Source organism: Meles meles, chromosome 4, assembly GCF_922984935.1.
Source record: "Meles meles chromosome 4, mMelMel3.1 paternal haplotype, whole genome shotgun sequence".
Lineage (NCBI taxonomy): Eukaryota > Metazoa > Chordata > Mammalia > Carnivora > Mustelidae > Meles > Meles meles.
In genome coordinates this window covers 93,464,348-93,491,115 of record NC_060069.1, presented here as the reverse complement: position 1 = coordinate 93,491,115, position 26,768 = coordinate 93,464,348, and the positions used below count along the sequence as shown (strand labels likewise).

Genomic DNA, 26,768 nt, shown 5'->3' with positions numbered 1-26,768 from the left:
GACCCTCCCATCCATTCACCTCACAGTGACCAGAGTGACCTTCATAAAGTGAGAATTGAATCCTGAACTTTGCCTAAATCCATCAACAGTTTCCCCCCAAATTAGGAAAAAATCCCAATACTCTAAAAAATCCCCACACTTAAGACAGAATCCTAACACTCTAAAATACTTAGAAGCATAAGGAGAGAGGTGGTAGGAACTAACGACGGAGCTAGAGAGAGAAGCTAAGCACAACGTGTGAAAGGTCTTACACATGGCATGAAAGGGCTTGACCCCTGTACTGCCCATTCTGATAGCCACTAGCCACATGAGGCTTCTTACATTTAACTAAATTAAAATTCAGTTCCTCCGCATCACTAGCCACATTTCAAGTGTCCAACAGTGGCTATGGTATTGGATAGCACAGGTGTAGACTATGAATTCCAGTGGGAGACATGATCTGCTTTGTGTGTGGAGGGGGGCATGCAGTGGGGAGGTAGGCGAGACGAGCTCAAGGATGATCCAAGAGTGTGGCTACTAATGCTGTGGGCATGCTTGGGGAAGCCATGGAGAAGCTGATTTAAAGCAGAAAATCGTGTGATCAAAATAAGTTGAGTTTGGTATGTTTTAATTTAAATGTTTAGCAGTCACAAAACCCTAGGAGATAATCATAAATTGATGTTTGCAATTTCAGAGAAGTTTAGGACTGAAGATAAAAATCTACTGGGTGTTGTGCAAAAAGAATGAATACTGTTACGCTGAAAAAATAAATAAAATGAGAAAAAAAAAATCTAGGGAGCCATTTAATTCACTGGAAGGAATAAGGACATCAGGGTCCCCTGAGATGAGCTGGAGAAGTAAGAAACAGGGCTTCAATGTAAGGCAGTACATCTCTAGGCCACAAGGTGGCACACTTGTGGAGTGTCAGAAAAAACAGCTCTTTGTAGAAGCGCCTGTACTCAGGTCAGGCCGACTTCGCGTGCAAGCAGAAAATGGTGGGCAATAAAGCTGGGCTCATTTTCAACCTGTCTTGTATCCTAACTTTAGATCTTTCATTCCCGCTTTTTTCTTTCTCCAGATTTAGATTTTGAGATCGGATACCTGAAATCTCACTGGGTGGAGCGGACAGGCTGTAGAGACTCAGCATGGGGCTCCACTCTTGCCTCTCCGTTTCTTAGGTCATGCTCCAGAGTTTCCCAACTGGCTACTATAACCCACTGAGTATTTCTGTTGGATTAACCCCAATTTTTAAGAAAAAAATGTATTTTGCACATTTCAGAGGGAAGGAAAATAAAAACAAAAACCAAAAAAACTGGCAGATGGGAAAAGAGGTATCAAGACCCTAGAACTTTAATCTAAAATACTACAATTCTATGTAATAAAGTCATAATTTTATAAGTACCAGAAAAGAAAAACTGGGCTTACAATGATCTATGCCTATGCCAGGGTTCCTAATATTTTTTAAGTGGTCATAATTTTCTTAGATGACATTTGAAAATTATTAGCTTTTTTTTTTTAAAGATTTTATTTACTTATTTGACAGAGAGAGAGATCACAAGTAGGCAGAGAGGCAGGCAGAGTGAGAGGAGGAAGCAGTCTCCCTGCAGAGCAGAGAGCCCGATGCGGGGCTCGATCCCAGGACCCTGAGATCATGACCTGAGCCGAAGGCAGCGGCTTAATCCACTGAGCCACCCAGGCGCCCCGAAAATTATTAGCTTCTAAACACTGTTTATACCTTATACTTTTCTTCCATTAATGGAGTCATATTATTCCCTTAGATAAGTTTTCATCTTATTTAATTTAGTTTCAAGTATCTTTAATTTTTTTTCTATTTCAAAAGAATTTTTCTTATACTTCTGAAGTATGTGTGCAAACATCAAAACAGAAAAACTCACCTGTAGTTACAGGGAACGTGGTGGTAACAGGTGATGCTGTAGTTGTAGGCAGTTTTCTTGGCCTGAATTTGTAGTGACCAATAAACCCATCTGCAGTTAAACTTAAGTCTGATAAAAACTGAATGAGAAGTTCATTTCTCTCAGATACAATAGGCCTGAAAGAAGAGAAACATTAAAAAAAATTTTTTTTAAGTGGCACCTCTCTGAAATGTAGAATTCTGCTCTCCATTCATTTTTGACAATAGATTATGATATGTGTAAACTTAAAAGTTAAATACTTCAAAAGGCAAAAGTCTCAATCTGCTCAGTATTAATGCTACTTGGCTAACATTTCCTGAGTGTGTGTTCAGCTCCGCACTATGCTTTATGCAAACTCTCGAATTCCACCTTCAGGGCGACCCTATTGTTATCCCTTTCTTATCAAAAAGACAACTGAACTTCAGAGTTCAAGTGATTTGCCCAAGGCCCTACAGCTAGTGTATGTGGAGGAGGCAGGATTTGAACGTAGAATCAGGTAGACCTTGGGACCCATGTAAACATGGAAGCTGTGGCTGGTTCCTCACGAGCACCTTAGCTTTTGGCCTGATCTGGGAACCACACTGCTTCTTTTGACAAAGACTCTGGACCTAAGCTGCTAGGGATGCTGGCCCGAGAGAGTCAGATGGAGAAATCTGATGAACAAATTCCCACACCCCGTAAAGACTCAGCCAGAGGAATCATCTCAGTAGGCTGGTCACTAGGAGATAAAAAAAGCTGTGACTTCCATTTCATTTTTTTTTTAATAAATATTTTATTTATTTATTTGACAGAGAGAGAGGTCACAAGTAGGCAGAGAGGCAGGCAGAGAGAGAGGGAGAAACAGGCTCCCCACTGAGCAAAGAGCCCGATGTGGGGCTCGATCCCAGGACCCTGAGATCATGACCTGAGCCGAAGGCAGAGGCCTAAACCACTGAGCCACCCAGGCGCCCCCCATTTCATTTTTAATGAGACCTCTAGTGCATGCCCAAAATGGAAACATTTCTGTTTATAATCTCAGGGGCAGAATGCTGTGAAGAAGAAAGTGATTGCTTTGGTAGTTATGAACGACATCATGAAGAACTCTAATTTTAAAGCTATTTTGGGAGCTTGCTGATTAGCTGGCACTAAAGATTTACTGGTGACAATAACTGAGGCTCAGAAGCACTCGTAAGTCTTAGGGGATAACTATTACATAAAAGAGTTTCATTTGAACTTTTTCTATTATAATTTGAGCAATGGTTTAAAAATGCTATGTGGCTAATTCTATTTAAAGATTAGTTAATTGAAAAGTGGAAAAAAAAAAAAACTGAACAGGTTATTTAACAGAGTTAATTGGCAGTTTGACTAAACTTTTTTGAGGCATCTTCTCAGCCAAACTACTTCTCAGGCATCATGGGCAGCAAATAAGGAGACACTGCATCCCCCCCACCCCCATCCCCCACACACGTAACAGCTACTTTGAGTAGGAATGTTTGTGTGTGTGTCAGTGAAGGAGGTAGATCTGTATTTGACCAAACCAGCTAGAAAAACTGCAGGATCTTTTCTGCCTTGAAGGCTACTACCTCCTGAGCCAAGGGATGGGACGAACCTAAGAGTGAGCTTTGTGACCTATAGTTAGCATCCTTGTCACGAAAGTGATTGAGATCATTGACAATCAAGCCTTTATCAGAAATATTCTGTCTGCATGACAAAGTGCTCCATATCACTCGGCATCGGGGAAATAAAAATCAAAACCACAATGACATACCACCTCACACCAGTCAAAATGGCCAAAATTAACAAGTCAGGAAATGACAGATGCTGGCGAGGATGCGGAGAAAGGGGAACCCTCCTACACTGTTGGTGGGAATGCAAGCTGGTGCAACCACTCTGGAAAACAGCATGGAGTTTCCTCAAAATGTTGAAAATAGAGCTACCCTACAACCCAGCAATTGCACTACTGGGTATTTACCCTAAAGATACAAACATAGTGATCCGAAGGGGCACGTGCACCCGAATGTTTATAGCAGCAATGTCTACAATAGCCAAAGTATGGAAAGAACCTAGATGTCCATCAACAGATGAATGGATAAAGAAGATGTGGTGTATATACACAATGGAATACTATGCAGCCATCAAAAGAAATGAAATCTTGCCATTTGCGACGACATGGATGGAACTAAAGGGTATTATGCTTAGCGAAATAGGCCAATCGGAGAAAGACGACTATCATATGATCGCCCTGATATGAGGAAGTGGAGATGCAATGTGGGGGTTTGGTGGGTAGGAAAAGAATAAATGAAACAAGATGGGATCAGAAGGGAGTCAAACCATAAGACTCTTAATCTCACAAAACAAACTGAGGGTTGCCGGGGGAAGGGGGGTCGGGAGAGGGTGGTTGGGTTATGGACACTGGAGAAGGTATGTGCTATGGTGAGTGCTATGAAGTGTATAAACCTGGCGATTCGCAGACCTGTACCCCTGGGACTAATAATACATTATATGTTTATTTAAAAATTTTAAAATAAAAAAAAAAAGAAATATTCTATCTTGCTTTTGAAAACACATTCCATTAAATAAATACAACAATGTGCATGAAACACAATTCCCATCTACAATAAAATACGTTAAACTTGTTTAAATGATAAAATTACAAAAAGTACTTATTATTAAGCGGCAAAGGAAACCTCAAGACCTAATCAGGTCAGTCTTCTGGGCAAATGTTATAATTACAGTCATCATCGAATGCCTTTTCTATGAACTAATCTTGGGAGCGTTAAATTGGAAGTTGACTTTTCTCAAGGAAGAGTATTTTTTTTTTTTAAGATTTTATTTATTTATTTGACAGACAAGAGATCAGAAGTAGGCAGAGAGGCAGGCAGAGTGAGAGGAGGAAGCAGTCTCCCTGCAGAGCAGAGAGCCCGATGCGGGGCTCGATCCCAGGACCCTGAGATCATGACCTGAGCCGAAGGCAGCGGCTTAATCCACTGAGCCACCCAGGCGCCCCTCAAGGAAGAGTATTTTAGTAACAAAGACATATTTTTGTTACATTGCTACTGAGCTTTAGGCATGAATGTGACAGAATCACAGAGCCATAAATGTTCTGAGGGCCATGTGTTGCATCTGCAAATTAATGTTACAAATCACTAGAATGGCAAGAGGAACTCGCACTTGGATTCATTCCATGCTGGCAGGTCCCGGGAAGGGATGGAGGAGGCTGTTTGATCGTACAGAGCTAGCTGTGTTAGTGGTCGCTGCTTTGTCATCCCAGCCTTCCTCATCTTCAGTCTCTACGGCCAGTCAACCACCATGTCCTGCAAATCTTGCACCCTGAGCATTTCTTGATCCACCTCCTGTCCATCTCTACCATTCTTTCTTGTCTCCTCAACTTCACTGGGACACCCTGCCACAGCCTTCTAACCAGACTCTCTTGCTCATCTTGTCAAGGATGGAGATTCTAAGGCAACGGTCCCAACATTTCCGGCCTAAATGCACCCAAAAGGTTCCTGTGTCTGCAGGATGTGGAACCCTGTTCAGCGCTCCTGCCTCCTCTCTCTCCCTCTAGGCCCCAGCATGAGGTTTGGGTTCCAGAACAGCACATACCTCCCCTGTATACCTCTATTAGCGGAGCTCCTTCTAACTTGGAATGACTCTGTCCTCCTTTCCGCCTGTGACCAACACCAGCCCTTCAAGACTAAGCTTCAAGAGGCACAATCTCCTCCAAAAAACCTCTCCTGACCACCTCACCACTTGTCCCGACTGGACTGAAGGACCCCTTGATCATCTAATGCCATTTCTATGAACTAATCTTGGGAAGGACTAATCTGACTCCTTGTCAGAAACCCTGGACCCATGGGTCTTTGTCAAATATGTGACAGATACCAGTTTCTGTTTTGTACCGTCTCTTTTCCCTCTCTTGAAGGTGTATTTTGATGAGCAGAAATTATCATTTAAGTTTCCAATGCGTCTGTAGTTGATTTTTGTGTGATAAGATTCATTTCACCCATAAGAATAAGACTTATCCCTGCCTCATTTTTCAGTGGGCCATTTTCTTACTAGTGGACATGTGGGTCTCTGTGATGTGTCCCATCTGCAGACACGTGTAGATACGTTTCTGGCCTCTCTTTGGTGTCTTCATTAGTCTGTCTATCTCTGTTAAAACCACATCGTCTCAATTATGACAGCTTTCTGAAATGACTTCATCATGTAAGGCAAATCCTCCTGCCAGGTTCTCCTTCAGAACTGCCTTAGTGTCATCCCTTTCCCCCCCCCCGCCTTGCAATTTCATGAACATTTTAGAATCAGGCTGTCAGGTTAATGAAAAACGGATTTTGTTATTTTTAAATGACACGAATTCTTCCTATTCATGAGAAAGTATATAGCTCCATTTATTGAGGTCTTTTAAAATACCTTTGAGTAAGGTCTTACAATTTTCTCCATTAAGGCCTTATATAGAAGTATTAGATTTATTTTTGAATATTTTATCTTTTTAGTTGCTATGAAAATAATCTTTCTAAAAATACCAACCTTTTTTTTTTTTTTTAAGTATTTAAGAAATGTAACCTTTTCTTTTAAGGCTCCAAGCTGGGCATGGAGCCTACTTGAACTCACAACCCTGAGATTAAGACATGAGCTGAGATCAAGATTGGATTCCCCAACTGACTGAGCCACCCAGGCACCCCCAAATTCTTTATTCAAGCTTTTTAAGAAAAGGTATTCTTGAATAATTAATGTTTCCAACCAAAAAAAAAAAAAAAATCAAATCTGCAAGTCATACTTTAATCTAGAAATGTATTTTCTAAGTTCAAACCAACCTCAAATTCCTGGTTAGAGAGCCTTTTTTATACATTGTTAGACTTGACTTCCTAATATTTTTTTCTTCTAAGATTTGTTTTTCATCACATTCGTAAGTAAGATCAATCTTTACTACTCTTTTTTTTTTTGCGGGGGGTTCTGTCCTTACCTTGTTTTGGTGTCTATTTATACCAGCTTTATAAAATCAGTTGTGGGGACGCCTGGGTGGCTCAGTTGGTTAAGCGGCTGCCTTCGGCTCAGGTCATGATCCTAGCGTCCTGGGATCGAGTCCCACATCGGGCTCCTTCCTCGGCGGGGAGCCTGCTTCGCCCTCTGCCTCTGCCTGCCACTCTGTCTGCCTGTGCTCTCTCTCTCTCTAATAAATAAATAAAATCTTTAAAAAAAAAAAATAAGGGGCTCCTGGGTGGCTCAGTGGGTTAAAGCCTCTGCCTTCTCCTCAGGCCGTGATCCCAGGGTCCTGGGATCGAGCCCCACATCGGCCTCTCTGCTCGGCGGGGAGCCTGCTTCCTCCTCTCTCTCTGCCTGCCTCTCTGCCTACTTCTGATCTCTGTCTGCCAAATAAATAAATAAAATCTTAAAAAAATAAAATAAAATAAAATCAGTTGTGGAGGGGCACCTGGGTGGCTCAGGTCATGATCCCAGCGTCCTGGGATCATGCCCCACTTCAGGCTCTGCTCAGCAGGGAGCCTGCTTCCCACTCTCTCTCTGCCTGCCTCTCTGCCTACTTGTGATCGCTCTCTCTGCCAAGTAAATAAATAAAATCTTTAAAAAAAAATCAATTGTGGAACAATCCCTGTTTTTCTCTGGAAGAATCTGTATAGTGTTGGTATCATTTGTTCCTCAAATGTTTGTTGGCACACGTGGAGAAAAACAATCTGGGCCTCTTTCACACCAAGTACCCCCCGCCATTAGGAAGACATTTAACAACCAATTAGGTTTCTTTAATGATTATTTGACAATTCTGGGTTTTTCTTTTCCCTGTGTCCATTTTTGCTTAAAAAAATATATTTTCCCCAGTTGCTGAATGCACTTGTTCCCTATTTATCCATTAGATAACTATTATTTTTCAAATCTTCTATATCCCATTTTTCCATCTTTCTCCAACTGACAGTTAATTTCTCAACTATTCAAAGAGATGTGTTAAGAATCTCCTACTGTAATAGTAACTTTGTAGACTATTAATTTTTGTTTACCTATTTTTTGCTTTATATATTTTTCTGTACATACAAGTTTATAGTTATTATAACTTCCTGATAAACTGTACCTTTTATCATTACATAGCAACTATTTTTAGTAATGCTTTCTGCCTAAAATCTACTTTTCCCTAATATCAATAAAACTATGCTCGTTTTCTTTCAACCAACATTTGTTTCCAATATCTTTTTCTATCCTTTTAGTCTCAATTGTCCTGTGTTCTTATTTTTGTTGGAGATGTGTCTTATAAACAGCATATATTGGATTTATTATCCAGTCTAATATGCTTTGTCTTCTCACTAATGACTTGATTCATTTGCATTTATATTGATTACACATAGATCAAAATATAATTCTACATCTTATTTTGTGCTTTTTTTTTTGTCTTGCCTTTTTTTTTTTAAATGTTTTTCCTTTTCTCTTTTCTTGCCCTCCTTTGGAATGAACTTCTTTCTCATTTCACATTTTCTCTCCCCTGTTTTGGAAGTTAAAGACTAATGGTTGCCCTAAACTTAACATCCACATTTACTTTAGCATCTTATACAGCTTAATAATATCTTCACCCTGTTCCTAAACGACACAAGGGCCCATGAGTCCTTCAGCTCTTAGGACCAGGATCTTTGCTCAGGGTTTTCTCCTGCAGCTCAGTCCTTTATCCAGCAACCGTTACTTTTCCACTTCAGGTACAGAATATGAAGCTTCTTTAGTTACGGTCTGTTGGTAGAAAACTGTCTCAGCTCTTGTTTAAATGAAAAGGTCTTTTAACTTCTTTTATTCATGAATGAGAGGTTTTCCTGAGTAAATAATTCTAAAATGACAGTTATTTTGTCTCTGCATTTTGAGGATACTGTTCTAAGAGCTCCAGACTTCCACTATTGCTATGGAGAAGTCAGATGTTAGGCTAACTGGCTTCCTTCTGTGAAAATCTGTCTTTTCTCTCTGCTGTTTTTAACATCTCTCTGTTGTCCTGTGTTTTGCTATAATACATGTAGGAATTGGTATATTAATATATATACTACTTAGGATTTATTGAGTTCTTGAATTTGATAATTGGGGTCTTTCATTTATAATGGAAAACTCAGCTATTATTTCTTCAAACATTACATCTCCTATATTCCCTATTTTTTTCTTATGGAACTCCAATTAAATGTATTTTAAAGCCTCGCACTCTACCCTCTATGGCTCTTACCCTCTCTCTCGTATTTTCCATCTATTATCTTTTTATGCTATATTCCAAGTAATTACTTCACAACTATTTCTCAGTTCCCATAGCTTCTTTTTGGAGCTATGTCTTATCTGCTATTTAACACATGTATTCAGTTTTCTGTGTAAATTATCATATGTCTCAGTTCTAGAAATTTTATTAGGCTCTTTGTTAACTCTGATCATATATCAAAGTCTCTCGTTTCTTTGTCAGACTTCCAATAATCTGCACCTTCATTTTGTATGAATTTCTTTAAGCATATTTATTTCGCATTCTGCATATTTACTATATATGGCCTCTGTGAATCTGATTATACTGTTTGTTTCTGCTGGTTCTTGTTTATGTTAACTTTTCCTTTACGTTTTATGATTCTTTAGATTGGGAACTTATATTTCTTGAAACTTACTTATAGGAATTGTTAAAGCCTATGTTAGATGTATTCTTCCAGACAGGATTTGTGTTTTCTCCTCTCAGTCCCTCTGGGCACTACCAAATGGGAAACTTTAAATTCTGGGCTGCAGTTTTTTGTATAGTCAGGTAGTGTAAATTCTAACCTCAGACTCACATGTGGACTGGTTTTTGGTTAGGAATTCTCATGAGAGAATACTTTTTCTTCCCTTTACCAAGTGCCAAAGCCCAAACAGTCAATCTCCTTACCTTCACCCTTGGTGGGGAGGAGAATGAGTCCAGTCACATTGGGGTCACTTCCTATGGGTGCCTTACTTATGTTCTGGACTTTGATCCAATCTCATCCCTTGCCTGGACTCTGAGCTCTGTCTCCTATCTCGAAGTTTGGTCTGCTGTGAGTGAAGTTCTAGGTTACCAAGAATGGGCACATGTCACCTGCAAGTATTTATTCTTTCGGATTTGGGTTTCTTAACATTTTTGACCCCTTACGAGTTCTTTTATTTTTTGCCAACTGAGCAATGCTTAAAAAAATATTTTTTTAACTTAGGAACACTGTTTAGTATTTATCCCTGTATGATTTTTAAAGGCTACCTTCATTTCTATATTGCTAGAAAATGAAACTGAGAAAATTTTTTTTAAATGTTTGAATATAAAGAGAAGGAGAGATATGGCAGAAAAAGTAACAGCAGGATAGAGTCAAGAAAGGGTTCCTTTTTTTTTGCCCCTTAATTCAGTAGAACTTAAATTTATAGGCTATGGGAAAGAAAGAAAAACAAAAAAGAGGCAGAGGTTAAAGGTGGAGATGATGGAGAAGAAGAAGAGGACTATTGGACAGAGGGAAGTATTAAGGTAGAAAAGGAGAAGGTCAGAAGGAGGATATAGGTGCAAGGACTGGCTTTGAATAAAGGAGCATGTGGTAGGCTGAGCAGTGGCTCCACAAGGGTCCACAGTCTAATCTTTGGGGCTTGTCAATATGCTACCTTATGTGCAAGGGACTTCTCAGGTGTGATTAAGTTAAGGATCTCAAAAAGGGGGAGAGTGTCCTGGATTGCTTAGGTGGGCCCTAAATGTAACCACAGGTGTCCTTAGAAAAGAGAGGTTTGACTCCAGAAGAGGAGAAGGCAATACGGGACAGAAGCAGAGATAGGAGTGATGTGCTTTGAAGATGGAGGAGGAAACCGCTGCCAAAACATGCAGCGGCTTCTTGAAGCTGAAATAGGCATGGAAATAGATTCTCCCCTCAGAGCTTCCAGAAGCAAACAGCCCTGCTGACAGCTTGGCTTTAGCCCAGTGAAAGTTAAGTTCAGACTTCTGACCTCCAAAACTGTAAGAGCATAAATGGGTTGCTACAAGCCACTCGGTTTGTGTTAATCTGTTAGAGCAGCAACAGGAGAAGAATACAGAAGGAACACCTTCTCTGAGAGCTGAGAAATGGGCCTTTCTCTAACACATTCAGCTGGAGAGTCAAATTTGGGTATGGTAATGTTCAAATTTTAACCAACTTGCATATATTAAGAATTCTTTGTATTATCAAACTTAAGCTAAATGAATTTAAGTTGAAAACTACTTTGCTTTAACTCAAATGCATCGAGGGGAATCACAGACATGCATGTAAAATCAAGTGACGCATATAATCTAATTATGCTTAAGCAACAAATTAGAAAGGGTATTTCAATTGGCATAATGGTGACTTTGACAGCAAGCTGTAATAATTTTTTAAAGATGTTATTTATTTATTTAACACAGAGAGATGGAGAGAGGATGAGAGAAAGCACAAGCAGGGGAAGCTGCAGGCAGAGGGAGAAGCAGACTCCCTGGGGAGCAAGGAGCTGACACAGGACTCGATTCCAGGACCCCGGGATCATGACCTGAGCTGAAGGCAGACGCTTAACTGACTGAGCCACCCATGACCCCCCCCCTTATTTTTAGTAATCTCTACAAGCTCAAACTTATGGCCCTGAGGTCAAGGGTTATAAGCTCCACCCACTCAGTAAGCTAGACACACTGAGCTGTAGTCATTTCAATTTCAGCCGCCTGCTTTTCTCCACAGAACTTCCCCCATTCCACTCTGATGCCTGCGGTCACCTTTGTAGAGCAGTGACATCTCCAGGTATCTGGCTAGCAGCTGACTCTGGGGCATTACCAACCCTGCTTCTGTAATCTGTCTGGCTGTCGAGGCCTCACTACACTCATCAATGTTGCCTTGCTTTCTGGGCTGGCTACTCTTAGTGCTGGTGCTGTATGGGACTCTACAGCCATGGAACCCCAGAATTTGTGAACAAAACAACAACAGCATAGAATCCCCCAGAAAATAAAATATAGATATATAATACATATATTTGTATATAAATACAATAAATATATTTGTATATTTATAAATAATTAAAATTTTAAAATAAAATTTATAGATAAATTTTATAAATATAAAATAACATTTATATAAACATAAATAAATAAATTGATAAATATTTATAAATTTATAAATAAAATATATTTATTTATATAAATAAAATATAAATAGAAATATAATTGGGTAATTGACTAAAAAAGAAGTCTAGAGCCACTAAAACATTAGAGAAATAACACAGGCACTACTTACGCAGGTGGGCTATCGCCACAATATTTTCCAATCCTTTTAGCGTCATTGATTTCTCCACCGTTGAACACAGCCACAAAATCATACCGGCAATAGTTGTCACGCTCAACATCAAACTTCTCAAATTTTAATTCTATCAGCTTTAGAGAAAGCACAACATTAGAAATATCAAGATAGCACTGAGGAATAATCTCAAACGGGAATCTTCCTCTCCCCAGATCTGCAAGATTTTCCTTGGTAAAGAATGTGCTCATTCTGTTTGAATTGTTTCTTATTGTTTTCATATTTCTTCTCTAATTAACAAAACTGTGGTATTTTTTATTTTAATCATTCCAAAAGATCAACCTTAGTTAAGATCTTAAATTTGAGGGGCGCCTGGGTGGCTCAGTTGGTTAAAGCCTCTGCCTTCAGCTCAGGTCATGATCCCAGGGTCCTGGGATCGAGCCCCACATCAGGCTCTCTGCTCAGCGGGAAGCCTGTTTCCTCCACTCTCTCTCTGCCTGCCTCTCTGCCTACTTGTGATCTCTATCTGTCAAATAAATAAATAAAATCTTTAAAAAAAAAATATCTTAAATTTGAGAGATCTGTTCACCTACAGTTACAAATGTATGGGAACACCATGTAACCCTAACAACCTACGTTAAGACCATAACTGGATACGTGTTGGAGTGGGAAGCAGAGGTATATACCAACTTCATTCTTCTCCTCTGAGATGTCCCCTATATTGGAGTGTGTTGAGGTGTGGTGTATGTGTTACGTATTTGGGTAGGTGAGATGCTGGACAGAGTTGTTCCTCTTTCAAGGGAAGGAGAATAATATTCCTATTACATCTAAGAAGATAAAGTCTTTAGGACCAGAGATTCAGGAAGTAGAGATTGACTGTGAGTCTTCCTGAAGTTTGTTTGAAAAGTGTGCCTACTGAGTTGAGCACAGCCTACTTGGTGATGTGGTTGATTTTTGAAGAGGCTGCTTGAAAGCACTGACAAACAAAGTCAGTGTTAGATTTCTTAAGTATTAGTTTTTTTGTACTAGTACCAATAATAGTATCCTTAAGTTATTCAAATCAATAGGAAGTTTTGTTTTAATAGGCAACGTTCCCCTCACAAGCAGATTTTTCCAGGGCACCTCCAATGTGTGACTCAAAGGAAATCTCATTGGGTTCATCAATACCCATGGTACCCAGATAGCTGGTTCTATGCAGGTGGGCAGGCAACCCTCCCTGCTGCTTAGAGAAGATAACGGGCATTAATTTCTGTTAGGACAGGCCCTAGTTATTAGCTAAAGGAGACTCACACATAATAATTGGATGAAGATGGTAACAGCAACAGCACCACAGAGGGACAAGTGGTAAATTTTGGCTTTGAACATAATTGTCACATATCTACATATTTACCCACCTTTAAAAAGTCAGCACCAGTTATGGCTGAATAACAGCTTATTCATATTTAGCACTGCTTTAAATTATATTAAAATATTTCCTCTCTGGGTCCAATAATCTCTCCCTGGTTAGTAATAAAATGTTTTCCAGATTATTAAAAATTGGCTGAATTTTCTCTACTTAGAAATTAGTCACATAACAACTTCTGGAGAAAGGATTAAAAATAAGTAAATAAATAGGAGATAAAAGGGAAAAGCTATGATTAAAAAAATGAAAATAAGTCTTTAACAGAAGAAAATGCTCACAGATTTGCACAGAAAGTACTTAGGACTTAATCTTCCCATTATATTCTTCTTTGACAGTGCTTCCATGATTTCAGGTGTTATATTAGTCATTAAAAACTACTTGGCTGGGGGCCCCTGGGTGGCTCAGTGGGTTAATAAAGCCTCTGCCTTTGGCTCGGGTCATTGTTCATCAGGGAGACTGCTTCCCCCTCTCTCTTTGCCTGCCTCTGCCTACTTGTGATCTCTGTCAAATAAATAAATAAAATCTTAAAAAAAAAAAAAAAATACTTGACTGAAGCCAAAAATCACATTCGTAAAATGAAAGCCAAATTTAAGTTTAAATAATCAAAGAGATGAACAATGGAAAAAAGATGCTGAATTGTAATCTGCAAGGATAACTAAGCGGAAATTATTTAGGCTAATTAATACATTTCCACATGTCACAGAGAGAAAAACGACCAACACAATCTCAAGAATTACGTAATGGAGGGGCACCTGGGTGGCTCAGTGGGTTAAGCCCCTGCCTTCGGCTCAGGTCATGATCTCAGGGTCCTGGGATCAAGCCCCATGTTGGGCTCCAGCCCCACGTTGGGCTCCTGCTCAGCAGAAGCCTGCTTCTCCCTTCCCCAGTCCCTCTGCTTATGTTCCCTCTCTAGCTGTCTCTCTCTGTCAAATAAATAAAACCTTTAAAAAAAAAATTACATAATGGCTTAAATATCAAGAAATGTGATTTTTAAGTGTTAAACTATTAAAAAATTCAATAAATTTGTAGAACCTTTCATCATTAAGTAAATGACCATATTTTTATTCTTGAAAATAAAACTGGGTTTGGAGATTATGATCAAAGTGTGTGTGTGTGTGTGTATGAGAGATAGTTCAAATCACTAACTTGCATGGTATATTTGCCTGAATAATTTTCCATTAAAAAATCAATATATGACAAATAGTATTTGTGTAAGTCATACAAAAGCTCAGCTTAGAAAAATTTTTAAAGATTTATTTATCTGTTTTAGAGAGAGAGAAAGAGCATGTGCACACACTCGAGTGGAGGGGCAGAAGGAGGGAAGCAGATTCCCTGCTGAGTGGGAGGTCTGAGGCCTCCATCACAGGAACCTGAGATCATGACCTGAGCCAGAATCAAGAGTGCGTTGCTGAACCAACTGAGCCACTCGGGTGCCTAGAAAAGTTTTTTTTAGACAGTATCATAACACTCACCCTCTAGTGTTTGAGTACAGTCTGCAGTGTTTATAACAACAATTTTTTAAAAGTTATTTTCCCAAGTCCACAAAAGTAGACTTGGTCTATTCCCATACTAAGTTTTGTCCTGCAACTCATATCTGAAAGTGGTTCCCAGAAATGGTAAAATTTCATATAACCACAAACTAATAAGCACTGGAAAACCAGACCTTCTCTGTTGGTTGTTTTACAGCAATGAATGAAGTTATTTGTGGGGAACCTGAATAAATTTGATATTAAACAACAACCAAAAAAATATACCCACAAGGCATATTAGCCTTCAGACTCGTTCTTTGAGGGGAAGATGTGGTGTGCCGGGTGAAGGCATCACAGTTCATCTCCATGTGAACAAATGGTGACCTGAAACCTACATGTACTTGGGGATTCCAATCCTCCCAGACTCAAGTCACTGCTGTTTACCACACCTTCTGAGGTTCGGAAATCTCACAGGGATTTGCTTACTATTTGTATTGAAATTTGAAAATCATATTTATATACTCGTAAATTAAATGCACAACTTTTGTAAGTCAAATAGTGCAAAAGCAATTTTAATCTGGGTCTTTGTATGAAGATACCTGCGTCCAGCAGGGCCTTCGTCACCCTGCATGCTAAGCTCTTGAGAGATGGGCCGCTCGCATCATCTAGGCAATTCACACATGCACGCTTTCTTCATGTTTTTAGGGAATCTTACCTGATTCTTTGGGGCTACAATGTGCCACACACAAGTGACTCCTGCAGGGTAATCTCGGTCTGGCCAGTTGGGGGTTTTAATAGAGCCAGAAGGTCTTTCAAGGCGTCCTCCACAATACCGATCCCCTGAATTTTTAAAGTATGAAAAAAAAATCCAGGTTATGGCAATGCAATATAAAAGACTGGGATTTGGAATATTGGTAATAATACAGTGAATAAAGCCAATGGCAGAAGCTCTTCAATTTTTTCCTAAAATATGGTTACACAGCCTCCTATAACCCTCACCCCCTCCACCATCAGCCACACACTGAATGATCTCTGTTACCTGACCTATCACATCAGCACAAGAGAGCACAGGAGTGGAGTCAGGCCTATAGCTTCTTTACTTTCTGTTTTTTTGGGCAAGTGAAAACAAGACATTTGGACATGAAACATTCAGAAATCATGCTGGCTCAACAAATCACATAGATTTTAAAGAACCTTCATGACAGAGGTGTTTATTAATAGGATTAAAATGCATGCCCACCGACAAAATCTGAATATGTTGGCAGAGAATACTCTCATTACCAGAAAACTCTATATGCTACGCATCTTTAATAATTTTTAAGAACAGATTTTGTTTGTAAAAAGTGTTTATAAATTTTCAGCAATACAGAAGAGCATCAAGAAGAAAAAGAAAATTACCCCAAATCCAACCACCTAAAACTAACCACAATTAATATTTGAGAAACATCATTTCAGACATCTCCGTGCATATATACTGATAGGTCAACAGGAATAATTTCAGAACAATATATATATTTTTAAAAATTTTATTTATTTGACAGAGATTGGGAGATAGTGAGAGCAGGAACAGAAGCAGGGGGAGTAGGAGAGGGATAGCAGGCTTCCTGCAGAGCAGGGAGCCTAATGCAGGGCTCGATTCCAGGACCCTGAGATCATGACCTGTGCCGAAGGCAGAGGCTTAATGACTGAGCCACCCAGGTGCCCCAAAACAGTATTTTAATACAAAGTTCTAAATTTAATTTTATTTGAATTAAATAACAAAAACTGAACTGAAACTAAGAGAACTTAATACTTTATATTATGTCTTTGACACAGAAGATAATCATTCTTAAAAGGCATCTCTAAGAAAATGCACTATAAAAATTGAGGTTGGATAATTTCTAAAACTTTTTATCACGGAAAATTTCAGGCAGATACAAAGTAAACAGAATAATATAATGAGCTTCTATGTATCCGTCACCCAATTTCAACAATTATCATTCTACTGTTCTTTTTATTAATACCATTATCCAATCCCCACCACCTGCTTTATTATTAGAGATTTCAGGGAGGTAAATTCATGTACTGTGAAATGCACAAATATTAGCTGTACTAATTTGAAAAATTAATCTCCTTGTGTAAGCCACACTCCTGTGACCATACAGAATCCATTTCCCACCAAATTCCTGTATCCCTTCCCAATCGGCCAACTCTTCACACCACTTTTCTGAAAAATTTTACTTTAGATTAGTTTTATTCTAGTGCTTCCCAAACATGGACTCATGTACCGTGGACTCCTCTGTGTCTGGCTTCCCCTGCCTGGTGTCTGAGATGCATTCATGTTGCCGTTTGTATTCGTAGTTTGCTGTTTTACTCTGCCGGGTGGTTGTGGGTATGGAAACACAATTTATCTCCCTCTTCTGCTGGACATTCCTTCGGGTGTTTCCAGTTCAGGCTATTGTGAATGAAGCTGCTGTGAACTGCTTTGTACAATTCTCTTTGTGGACATGCATTTTCATTTTTCTTGCACAAGTACCCAGGAAAGCAATTCCTGGGCCAAGAATAGCTGTCAATGTTTAATTTCAGAAGAAACTACGAGCAATTTCCCCTCGAGGTTGCAGCATTTTGTACATCTCCAAGTACGAGCACTTTGGTCGTACTTTGACGATATCAGTTATTTTTGCCAATCTGGTGGGTTTGTAACGGTTCCTCAGGGTGGTTTTAAAGATTTTATTTTTATTTATTTGACAGAGAGAGAGCACAAGTAGGCAGAGAGGCAAGCAGTGATGGGGAAGCAGGCTCCCTGCAGAGCAGAGAGCTCGATGCAGGGCTCTATCCCAGGACCCTGACATCATGACCTGAGCCGAAGGCAGAGGCTTTACCCACTGAGCCACCCAGGTGCCCCTCAGGGTGGTTTCAGTTTGCATTACCTTGTTAACGAATGATACTGAGCAGTTTTTCATGTACTTATTAATCACTCATATATCTTCTTCCTTTGTGAAGTGTCTGTTCAAGTGTTGGCCCATGTTCATATTTATTGGGATTTTTGTTTTCATTTTAATAATGTTTGCATGGTCCTTATTTTTCATCTTTTTACATTCAACCTAGTTTGTCTTTGTATTTCAAGTGCTCTCTTGTGAACAACATAGAGGCAGGCCTTGCTTTTTAAGCTGTTCTAATAATCTCTGTTTTCTAACTGGAGAATTTAATCCTTGGCAATCAATTTACTTATTGATATGTTTGGCCTTGGTGTGCCATTTGCTACTTTGCTCTAGCACACCTTTCTCTTATTCCATCTCTTGTTTCTTCCTTTCCTGCCTTCTTTGGATTAATTGAAAAATTTAAGTATTCTGTTTTAACCTTTTGGCTTTTAGCTATAACTCTTGCATTTTTAATGGGTACTCCAGGGATTACAATGTTCATCTTTAATTTATCACTATCTGCTTAGAGTTAATATTGTATTTCCTCACGTATTTTGTGTGTGTGTGTGTGTGTGTGTGTGTGTGTACCAGTAAAATCCCATTTACCTCTCCTTTACCTACACCTTTGTTCTATTGTCATATATACTATATCAAACATTCCACATTCTACAATACAGTATTAAAGGTGTTTTTCTTTTTGTTCTGTTTTGAACAGATACATGTATAGAAATTAAGAACAGAAAATAATATATAGTCTTTTTATAAAAAAGATTTTATTTATTTATTTGACAGAGAGACACAGTGAGAGAGGGAACACAAGGAGGGGAGAGGAAGAGGGAGAAGCAGGTTCCCCACTGAGTATGTGGGGCTCGATCCCAGGACCCTGAGATCATGACCTGAGCTGAAGGCAGACGCTTAATGACTGAGCCACCCAGGCGCCCCAGTAGTCTTTTATATTTACCATTTCCAGTGGCTGCCAATCCTATTACCTTCGTGTTACCCTGTGGGACCATTTCCCTTCAACTTGAGGAACTTCCTTCAATATTTCTTGGGATGCAAGAAATGTCCTTAATCCACTTTCATTTCTGAAGACCAGGTATAGAATTCTGGGCTGATAGTTTTACTCCAGCTACTTTAAGAATGCTACTCTACTGCCTTCTGGCCTCTACTGTTTCTAATGAAAAGAAAGCCATCCTTCACACCATCTTTCCCTTGTATGTGATTTGATTTCCATCTCACTAATTTTAAAACTTTCTCTTTATATTTAAAGTTCTGCAATTTTGATGTTCCTCAGTGTGGCTTTTTAAAAATTTATCCTGTTTGGGGTTTGTTGATCTTCTTGGCTCTATAAAATTAATGTTCTTCAATGAATGTGGGTGGCTTCAAGCCATTATTTCTTCAGACATTTTCCTGTCCTACTTGACATTGCCTCACTCTCTTGGGCTCTTTTTCTTTAATCTTTTTCCTCCTGGTTCGTCAGATGGGATCATTTCTATGTAGATCCATCGACTCTTCTGCCATCTCCAATCTGCTTGAAAGCCCATCAGGTAAATTTTTAAATTTCAGATTCTGTCTCTTTCAGTTCTAGCATTGCTCTTCGATTTTTTTTTTATATAGTTTATAGTTTCATAGTTCTGTTTCTCTCCTGAAATTCTCAGTCTGTTTACTTACTATACATCTATTTCCCTTGAAGTCCTTACACATAGTTACAACAGTTCCTTTAAGAGCTTGTCTGCTCACTGCCACATCTGAGTTATCCTGGGACTGGTTTTTACTGACTGCTTTTCCTCTTGAATATAGACACACTTTTCTGGTATTACCACATAGAAACTGGATATTATGAATGATACCTTCAGAGACTCTAGATTCTGTTGTGTTCATGTGAAAAAGGATTTGGGTTCCAGCAGGCACTTCACTTGCCTAGACTCAGGCTCACGGTGGGTCTCCCCGGCCGCGTGCAGCAGCCGTAATCTCTGTTCACTTTCACCTTTCAGCTGATGCTTTTGTGATGGGTCAGCTGGACTCCCCTCTATATACACAGAGTTTGGCTGTCGCCCAAAGAGAGATCTCGGTGGATTTTACATGTACATTCTGTGCCTCAGTTCCTCTGTAGCTCCCAGCCAGCATTTCCTCCCAAACGTTCTGGCTGCTCTTGTCAGCCCCAGAGTCTGTTCTCTGACATCTCCAACCAAAATGCAGAACAACAACCTGAAGCAAGAGCAGACCAGGAAATGCCCTCCAGGAAAAGGCTGCATATTTAACAGATTTTGCCCAATCTTATCTCTTCAGGGTAGACGTTTCTACCCATGGGTGCTCATATGTACTGACATGAAAACACCCAATATGTAGTTCTTAAGTGAAAAAAAAAAGCTGTGAAATAGTATGAATGTATGATCCCACTTAGATTTTTAAGAAGCTACTGCAGAATTGTACCTAGAAAGGGATGGCAATCATCGACTGCGTCTCTTTCCAAGATGGGACTATAATGGAGTGAAGGGATATGTTCGATATCAGTTTGTGTATATGTGTATGCAAGCTTCATATTTTTACTCCAGGAATTTCTATATTTCAATTTTGATAAGAATCACATGGGCTTTAAAAAAAGACTTTTTTGAAAAAAATAATAAAAATAAAATAAAATAATAAGTAATAAGTATTATAATAAATACTATATATTAAATATAAATAATAATATATAATTATAATAAATAAATATTTGAATGGTCTCTTGGTAGTTCAACAGCATTTATTAGCTCTGCCTGAGAAGAACTGCTCTTCAACTTTAGGCTAAAGGAGTAAACACATACAAAGAGCCTGGGACAGAGTCTAACACATAGGAGGCACACTAACCCGTAAGCCATTATTACCGCCGTGATTGCTATTATGTGGAAACGCTACCTCTTTCGTTTGGTTCAGCAGCAGAGAACATGGCCATGAAGCCATTCCCAGCCGTGTTGGCATCGGAAATCATCTGCACCATCATCTTGTTACCGCTGGACACAAGGGCTCCAGGCCGGAACGTGCCACAGAAGCGCCCGATACGCTGGCCATTGGTGTGACCATTGTACACGTCTACAAAGTCATAGCGGCACAGGTTGTCGCTCTCCAGATCTATGAATCGGAAATTAAGAACTACCACTTTTCCTTCAGGAACCTGGAGAGAAATTACCAATTGGAAAACCATGTCATGAAAACAGTATCTGAAGTCTTCCCATCTAGCCTGAAGTGAGCAGATTAAAATATAATATACCCAAGACGATGCTTTTCTTCCCACAAATCTGAACTAACCCAGAAAAGGTTTTCTACCATAATGAATTCCTAATAAAATATAAGTATTTATTGTCTTTTGACAAATGCCACGGTTCATGAAAGAACACAAACTTATTCCTAGAGAGTTTATCCCAACAAAGTTGCAAAATGTTGGGTTAGTTTTTAAAATTTGTAAGTCACTGCTTACAAAGAATACCAGTTCTGACTGGACCTTAGCACACCCATTTGCAAATTGTAAAACACCATGGCACCCAGAGATATTGCTTGGCAAAGAAACATTTGAAATAGCATTCTTCACAAATAATACAACAGGATAATCTCAATATGTAGAATACTTCTATCAAGTCTGGATTGCTTGGCAATTGTGCAGTTAATTTACAGACACTTCAGTTTGGGTCCTGAAAAATCCAGACCAACTATTTATACTGATTACGCTAATTACTGAATCATCTCTTCTCAGAGTCACTGAGTTTTTGTTTTCCACATGGAAACTTTATATACCAGGTGTCCTTGAAACACAATGCACTGATGAAAAAGTTGAGTTTTCACTTTCTTATACAACTTTCTTCACCATAATTTCCTCCATAGAAATCTTATGATGTTTCCCTCCTTGTTCCCTGAACAGGCAGAAAAATGGCTACAAAAGCATTTGGCAGGATTCTAACAAAAGCTCCATTTCTTTTCCAGTGCACACCATCTTTTAATTTACTCAACCAAGCATTTGATCATAAAGTCACACAACCAGATGCATTTTATCTTTTCAACTCGATGAGATCTCCACTGTATGATGTAAGAATTTCATTTTACAGATGACAAAAAGTCAGTAATTTGAAAGACAAACCCACAACAGCCAGCGGCAGTTGGTTTATATTCCTCCTATTCAAGGGTCAATAGGTGCTCTAACATAAACATGGCTTCCTGTGTTGGTGAGTTCAGTGCCATAGTTTTGTTTTGTTTTGTTTTTTTCCTGTGATAAGAAACAGTGTTTCAGTACTATTTGCCTTTGGTGTCAAAGACATACACACCCCATGGCAAAAACCGTAGTGCAGGAGTCTCAAAAGGGTATTTTGGCTTTGTCATGGCTGTATTCTAATTGCTAGGAGCTTATCTTAATAGTGTATTAGAAGTTCCAAAGCCACAGTCTATGAAGCTGATAGCAGAAAATGCAATTCAACTTTTAAACATCTCACTGAGATAGTTCTTGGAGAGTCTGGGTTTTTTGGTTGTATTTATTTTTTTGCATGCGATCTCTAGTTAGCCTATGATCAGAAAATTACAAAAATGTGACGCCACATCTGTAATCATAAATATAAGCTATTAATCACTGAAAATTTTCCAGCCCAAAAAAACCCCAAAACCGATCTGAGCTACGTTAATTTAATGTTGGTTGTCCCTGCATGAAGAGGGACTGTGTAAATGTGTAGATAAACTGTATTGAGGGTAATTCAAAGCTCTGAGACTCTTCCACGTACAGAGTGAGTAAAAAAGGGAAGAGGTGGAAGGATTGACCCCTGGGGGGCTCTGGTGCCATCGGGTCTTCCAGATACGGTCAAACTGAGTTAGGAAGTAGGATGCAGTCAGAAGTCTGTGGTGCCCAGAGCCAAGTGAAAAGACTGTGTTCAAGGAGGAAGTAGTCTGCTGAGTTAGGAGTGGCTGCTGAGTCAAGGAAGATGACTGCAAGATGGCCACTACATTTATCAACCAGATCGCTGGTGGCTCTGAAAAAGCTGTTTCGGTGGAGCAGCAGGGATAAAGCCTGGTAAGAGAAGGATCAAGAGAAAATGGGTGAGAGGAATAGGGACAAAGTTTTCAAGGAGCTTTGCTGGAAAGATGAACAGAGTAATAGTTGGGTAGCCTGAAGAGGGTGTGGGGGTCAAGGCAAGATAGTTAAAATGGGCTCTATTAAGACTCATTTGCATGTCAATGGGAATAATTTCACAGAGAGGGCAAAACTGGTAAGGCAGGAAAGAGGTAGAGTTGGTGGAGAAATGGCATTGAGTAGGCAAGGGAAAATTTGCTCTGAGGCACAGATGGGGGGAGGGTCCGCCTTCGAAAGGACCATGGACTGTTGTGCCTAGAGACAGGAGGGAAGGCAGCGGCAGGTGGGGTTGTAGGTGAGGCTCTGAGAGCAGATGAAATTTTTCTTCTGTGAAATAGGAAACAAGGTCATCAGCTGCAAACATGGATGTGAGAGGAGTTATCAGGAGTCTGGGAGCAGAGGAGAGGTGTGTAAATGGATTAAGGAAGTGTAGCAGGAGTGTGAGGAGAGCTGAGAGCCCACTTGAGGCAAATAAACCGAAAGTGAGGCCTCTCTGCATGGTCGTGGTTTCCCCCCAGCCACACACAGTCCCCGGGTGAAGATGCAGAGCAGGTGGAGGGCTTGACTTAAGCAGGAGAGCTTAAGTCAAGGTTGACTGGAGTGGGTAAGGTTGGTGGAGTGGGTAAGTTTGCCAAGCAAGGACTATGGAGGGAGGGAGAGCCAAGAGAGTTGAGGAGTGACCATATGATAGGCCATGGCGTCTAAGCTGGGGAAGGACAGAAACCTTGAATCAGTGGGGTTAGGGCGGTAACAACCTAGGTTGTGGTGGAGACAGGACAATGCAATGGAAGTGGGTAGCCGAGGAACAATGGAGGATAAGTTTATGGAGGATGGGAGCTGCAAGACCCAACAGGATCCCCCCATGTAGGCACCGAAATTACTATGAATTATGACAAGGAAGAGTGTTGAAGACAGTGGCAGCGAGCCAGGGGCTAAAATTTTTAAGAAATGAGGAAAACTGCCCTGGGGATTTTCTGCAACAAGATGAGCAAAGAGGGGCAGAGGAGGGCAGAGTCTTGTTTCACTTCCAGTTCTCAGTTCTTTGACGCTAAGAAAGCTCTGCTGATTCCTTTCTGTGGTCAAGCTGGATACTCATTTCTAATGGGATAAAGCAGCATTTGTTCGGCAATAGAAACGAGATTACATCATTGAAATTTTGAACACCTGCTGATCCCAACAACATCCCCTGGCAAAAACTTTTTTGAAGGAAGGACGCAGTATCAGTTGTGGGTCTACTGTAACCAGAAACAAACGCCATTTTGCACCGAAGGCCAAGGGCAATCTGTTGCAGGTGAGATGCATACTTCAGGGAACCCTTTCACGACCACACAACAGCTCTTCTTCATTTTAATGTGAGCAATCAAGATCGTCTGGAGCCCTCCCATGTGAACTTTGCTTAGAGCTCCTAGAGGGTCATTCTAAAGGATTTTGTAAAGCATATTCGTCAAAGGTGACCCCTCCACTTGAAGAATCTACAGTCTGTACTCTCGATTTTCCTTTGTTAAGGATATTAAAAGAACAAATATATATATATATGATAGAGTAATATAACAAACACCTAGGTACCAGCCATCCAGAACTAATTACTGTTAACATTTTGGCAACACATTTTTAATGTCTCCTTTAATAAAATAAACACAAGTTTTCAGATAAAATGAGGTTTATCGTCCCCATCCCAGGACCCATTTCCCCCTCCTTTCTCAGAAGCGACCGCTGTCATAAATTCAATGGGTTTCCTTCTGTGCCATTCAAAATACTTTTATATAAATATGTCTGTATCCATGCAAAATACATGGTTGTGTTTTTGTGTCTGTTTTAAAAATTAATGATGATGGGATAATGCTCTACATATTCTCCAGCCTGGGCATCCCTGAGTTTTCTGGGTGAGGAAGAAGAGAAGGGGGAGAAATAAAAATAAAAACAAAATCACACAGGGGATACCTGGATGGCAAAGTTGGTTAAGTGGCCAACTCCTGATTTCAGCTCCAGTCATGATCTCGGGGTCCTGAGATCGAGCCCAGGTTCCAGTGTGGAGTCTGCTTAAGACTTCTTTCCCTCTCCCTCTGCCCCTCCCCCTGCTTGTGCCTCTCCCTCTGTCCCTCCTCCTCTCTCTCCCCAAAATAAATAAATAAATCTTAAAAAACAAACAAAATAAAATTCATAGGCCCTTCACAAGCTATTCCTTCTGCCTAGAATACCTTCCCAGTTCTGCCTTTCTCTCACTCATGTTGAGGGTCTCAGTTTCAAGATCACCTGTTCTTGGAGGCACTCCCAGACCCCAGCTCCTCCTCCCAGGATGGGCTGTGCCCAGTGAGCTGCCTGCCCCTTGTCCCTGAGCATGAGGTCACTCAACCTACCTACTCCCTCACTGTCTATTCTCCCTGAAAGATGGAGATCTAGGAGGCAAGGCTCCCTCCTGCCTTGGTCACTGAGGCATCCTAGCTTCTGGACAGCGTATGCCCCCAAGCAGAGGGGTCTCATGAAGACATGTTAAGTGAATGAATCTGCCAGGTGCTCAACGGAACACCAGCTTCTTTGCACAAACCCTGGACAAGGCACCTACTGGGCAGCCCCACCTCTTGTGTCCTAGTATCTCCTACCCCCACGAGCAACAGAGTTCCAGAAGGCTGCTCTCCTTTCTAGGTCATTCTTTACAAACAAAAGAAGATGCAGATCTTTGGGGAAACCTTATATTTCAAATCTGCTGGGATGCTAATACTTAATGCAGAAACTCCATTAAGATGCTTTTTTTTGGTGGCACTGGAGAAAAAGCTGCTGTTTTGTGAGATTATATGGACCAGGGGATTCATTATCTGCCTGTAGAAAAACAATTCTATATTCATGCTTTCCCCTATCAACAGCTGAGTCCTGTGTTGGCCAAAGCCTCGTTCAAGCTGCAACAATGACCTCAGCTCACCCCACAGTCCCTGGGATGTCCTTACTGTCACTGGCCAACGTGCCAAGTGCAGGAGCTGCTGCCAGAGAACCAATAGAGGAAATACGTTTTAAGCTGATGGTTTGCATTTTCAGGATCCTGGGAGCAAAATGCAAATAGGAGGGCAGCCTCTTTTGTATGGAATGGATTTCTGTAGAAATGGTAATTCTCCTTCGTGTCTGCAGCTTTTCTTCCCCCAACACACCATTTACTAATTTAAGCAAAAAGATGTGTTTCTGCAGCATGTCTGATTTTTTTCTTTAAAGCCATTGTTTTAACCTCTTAAACCTGCCCTCCTCCACAAACAGACCTTTGGGACTGCATGCTCTAAAATACAAGGCCGCCTTTTATTTACATGAAGTTCAAGAGATGCGCACCTTGGTGTCATCTCACATACCCCCCAAATGCAATGCAGAGAAATTTCCATGCAACCTATGCACCAATATTTGGCTCTATTTCAAGGGGGGGAGGGCGGTGTGGAGGGTATAAACCAGAAGCTTACAAAAGCTTATTCATGTATATTCTTGTATATTTAAATACTTTGTATATTTAAATATCTTTAGAGGGAATCTTATAAATGTTTAGAAAATAAAACATACATTTTCATTAATGGAAACATGTGATGTTTTGAAAATTCTGGGTGGGGGGAGATTGGTAATTTCACCAAAAAAACCCTTTTCAATCTCACGTCTGGAAGAAGGGATGACACCCCCACCTCAAGCCCAGCCTGGCTGCACCTGTGGACGTTAGGTCACACTCCTTGCTGTAAAGTGTCCAAAACTTTCCCACTGTGCTTAGAATAAAATCCTCACTCACCATATACACTTAGCATATATCACATGCCAGATATTTTTCTAAGCGCTTTACACATGATCTCATGTA

General features: G+C 40.1%; 1 protein-coding gene across 1 annotated transcript in view; it reads right to left on the bottom strand.

Moving 5' to 3' along the window:
- PCOLCE2 (procollagen C-endopeptidase enhancer 2) overlaps positions 1 to 26,768 on the bottom strand; it is a 64,429-nt gene that overhangs the window by 8,452 nt on the left and 29,209 nt on the right. The window contains exons 3-6 of the mRNA XM_046001449.1: positions 20,761 to 21,016; positions 15,678 to 15,802; positions 12,092 to 12,228; positions 1,875 to 2,029 (exon numbers count right to left, since the gene is read on the bottom strand). Of these exons, the coding sequence (XP_045857405.1) occupies positions 1,875 to 2,029; positions 12,092 to 12,228; positions 15,678 to 15,802; positions 20,761 to 21,016 (673 nt within the window). The remainder of the gene's footprint in view (positions 1 to 1,874; positions 2,030 to 12,091; positions 12,229 to 15,677; positions 15,803 to 20,760; positions 21,017 to 26,768) is intronic.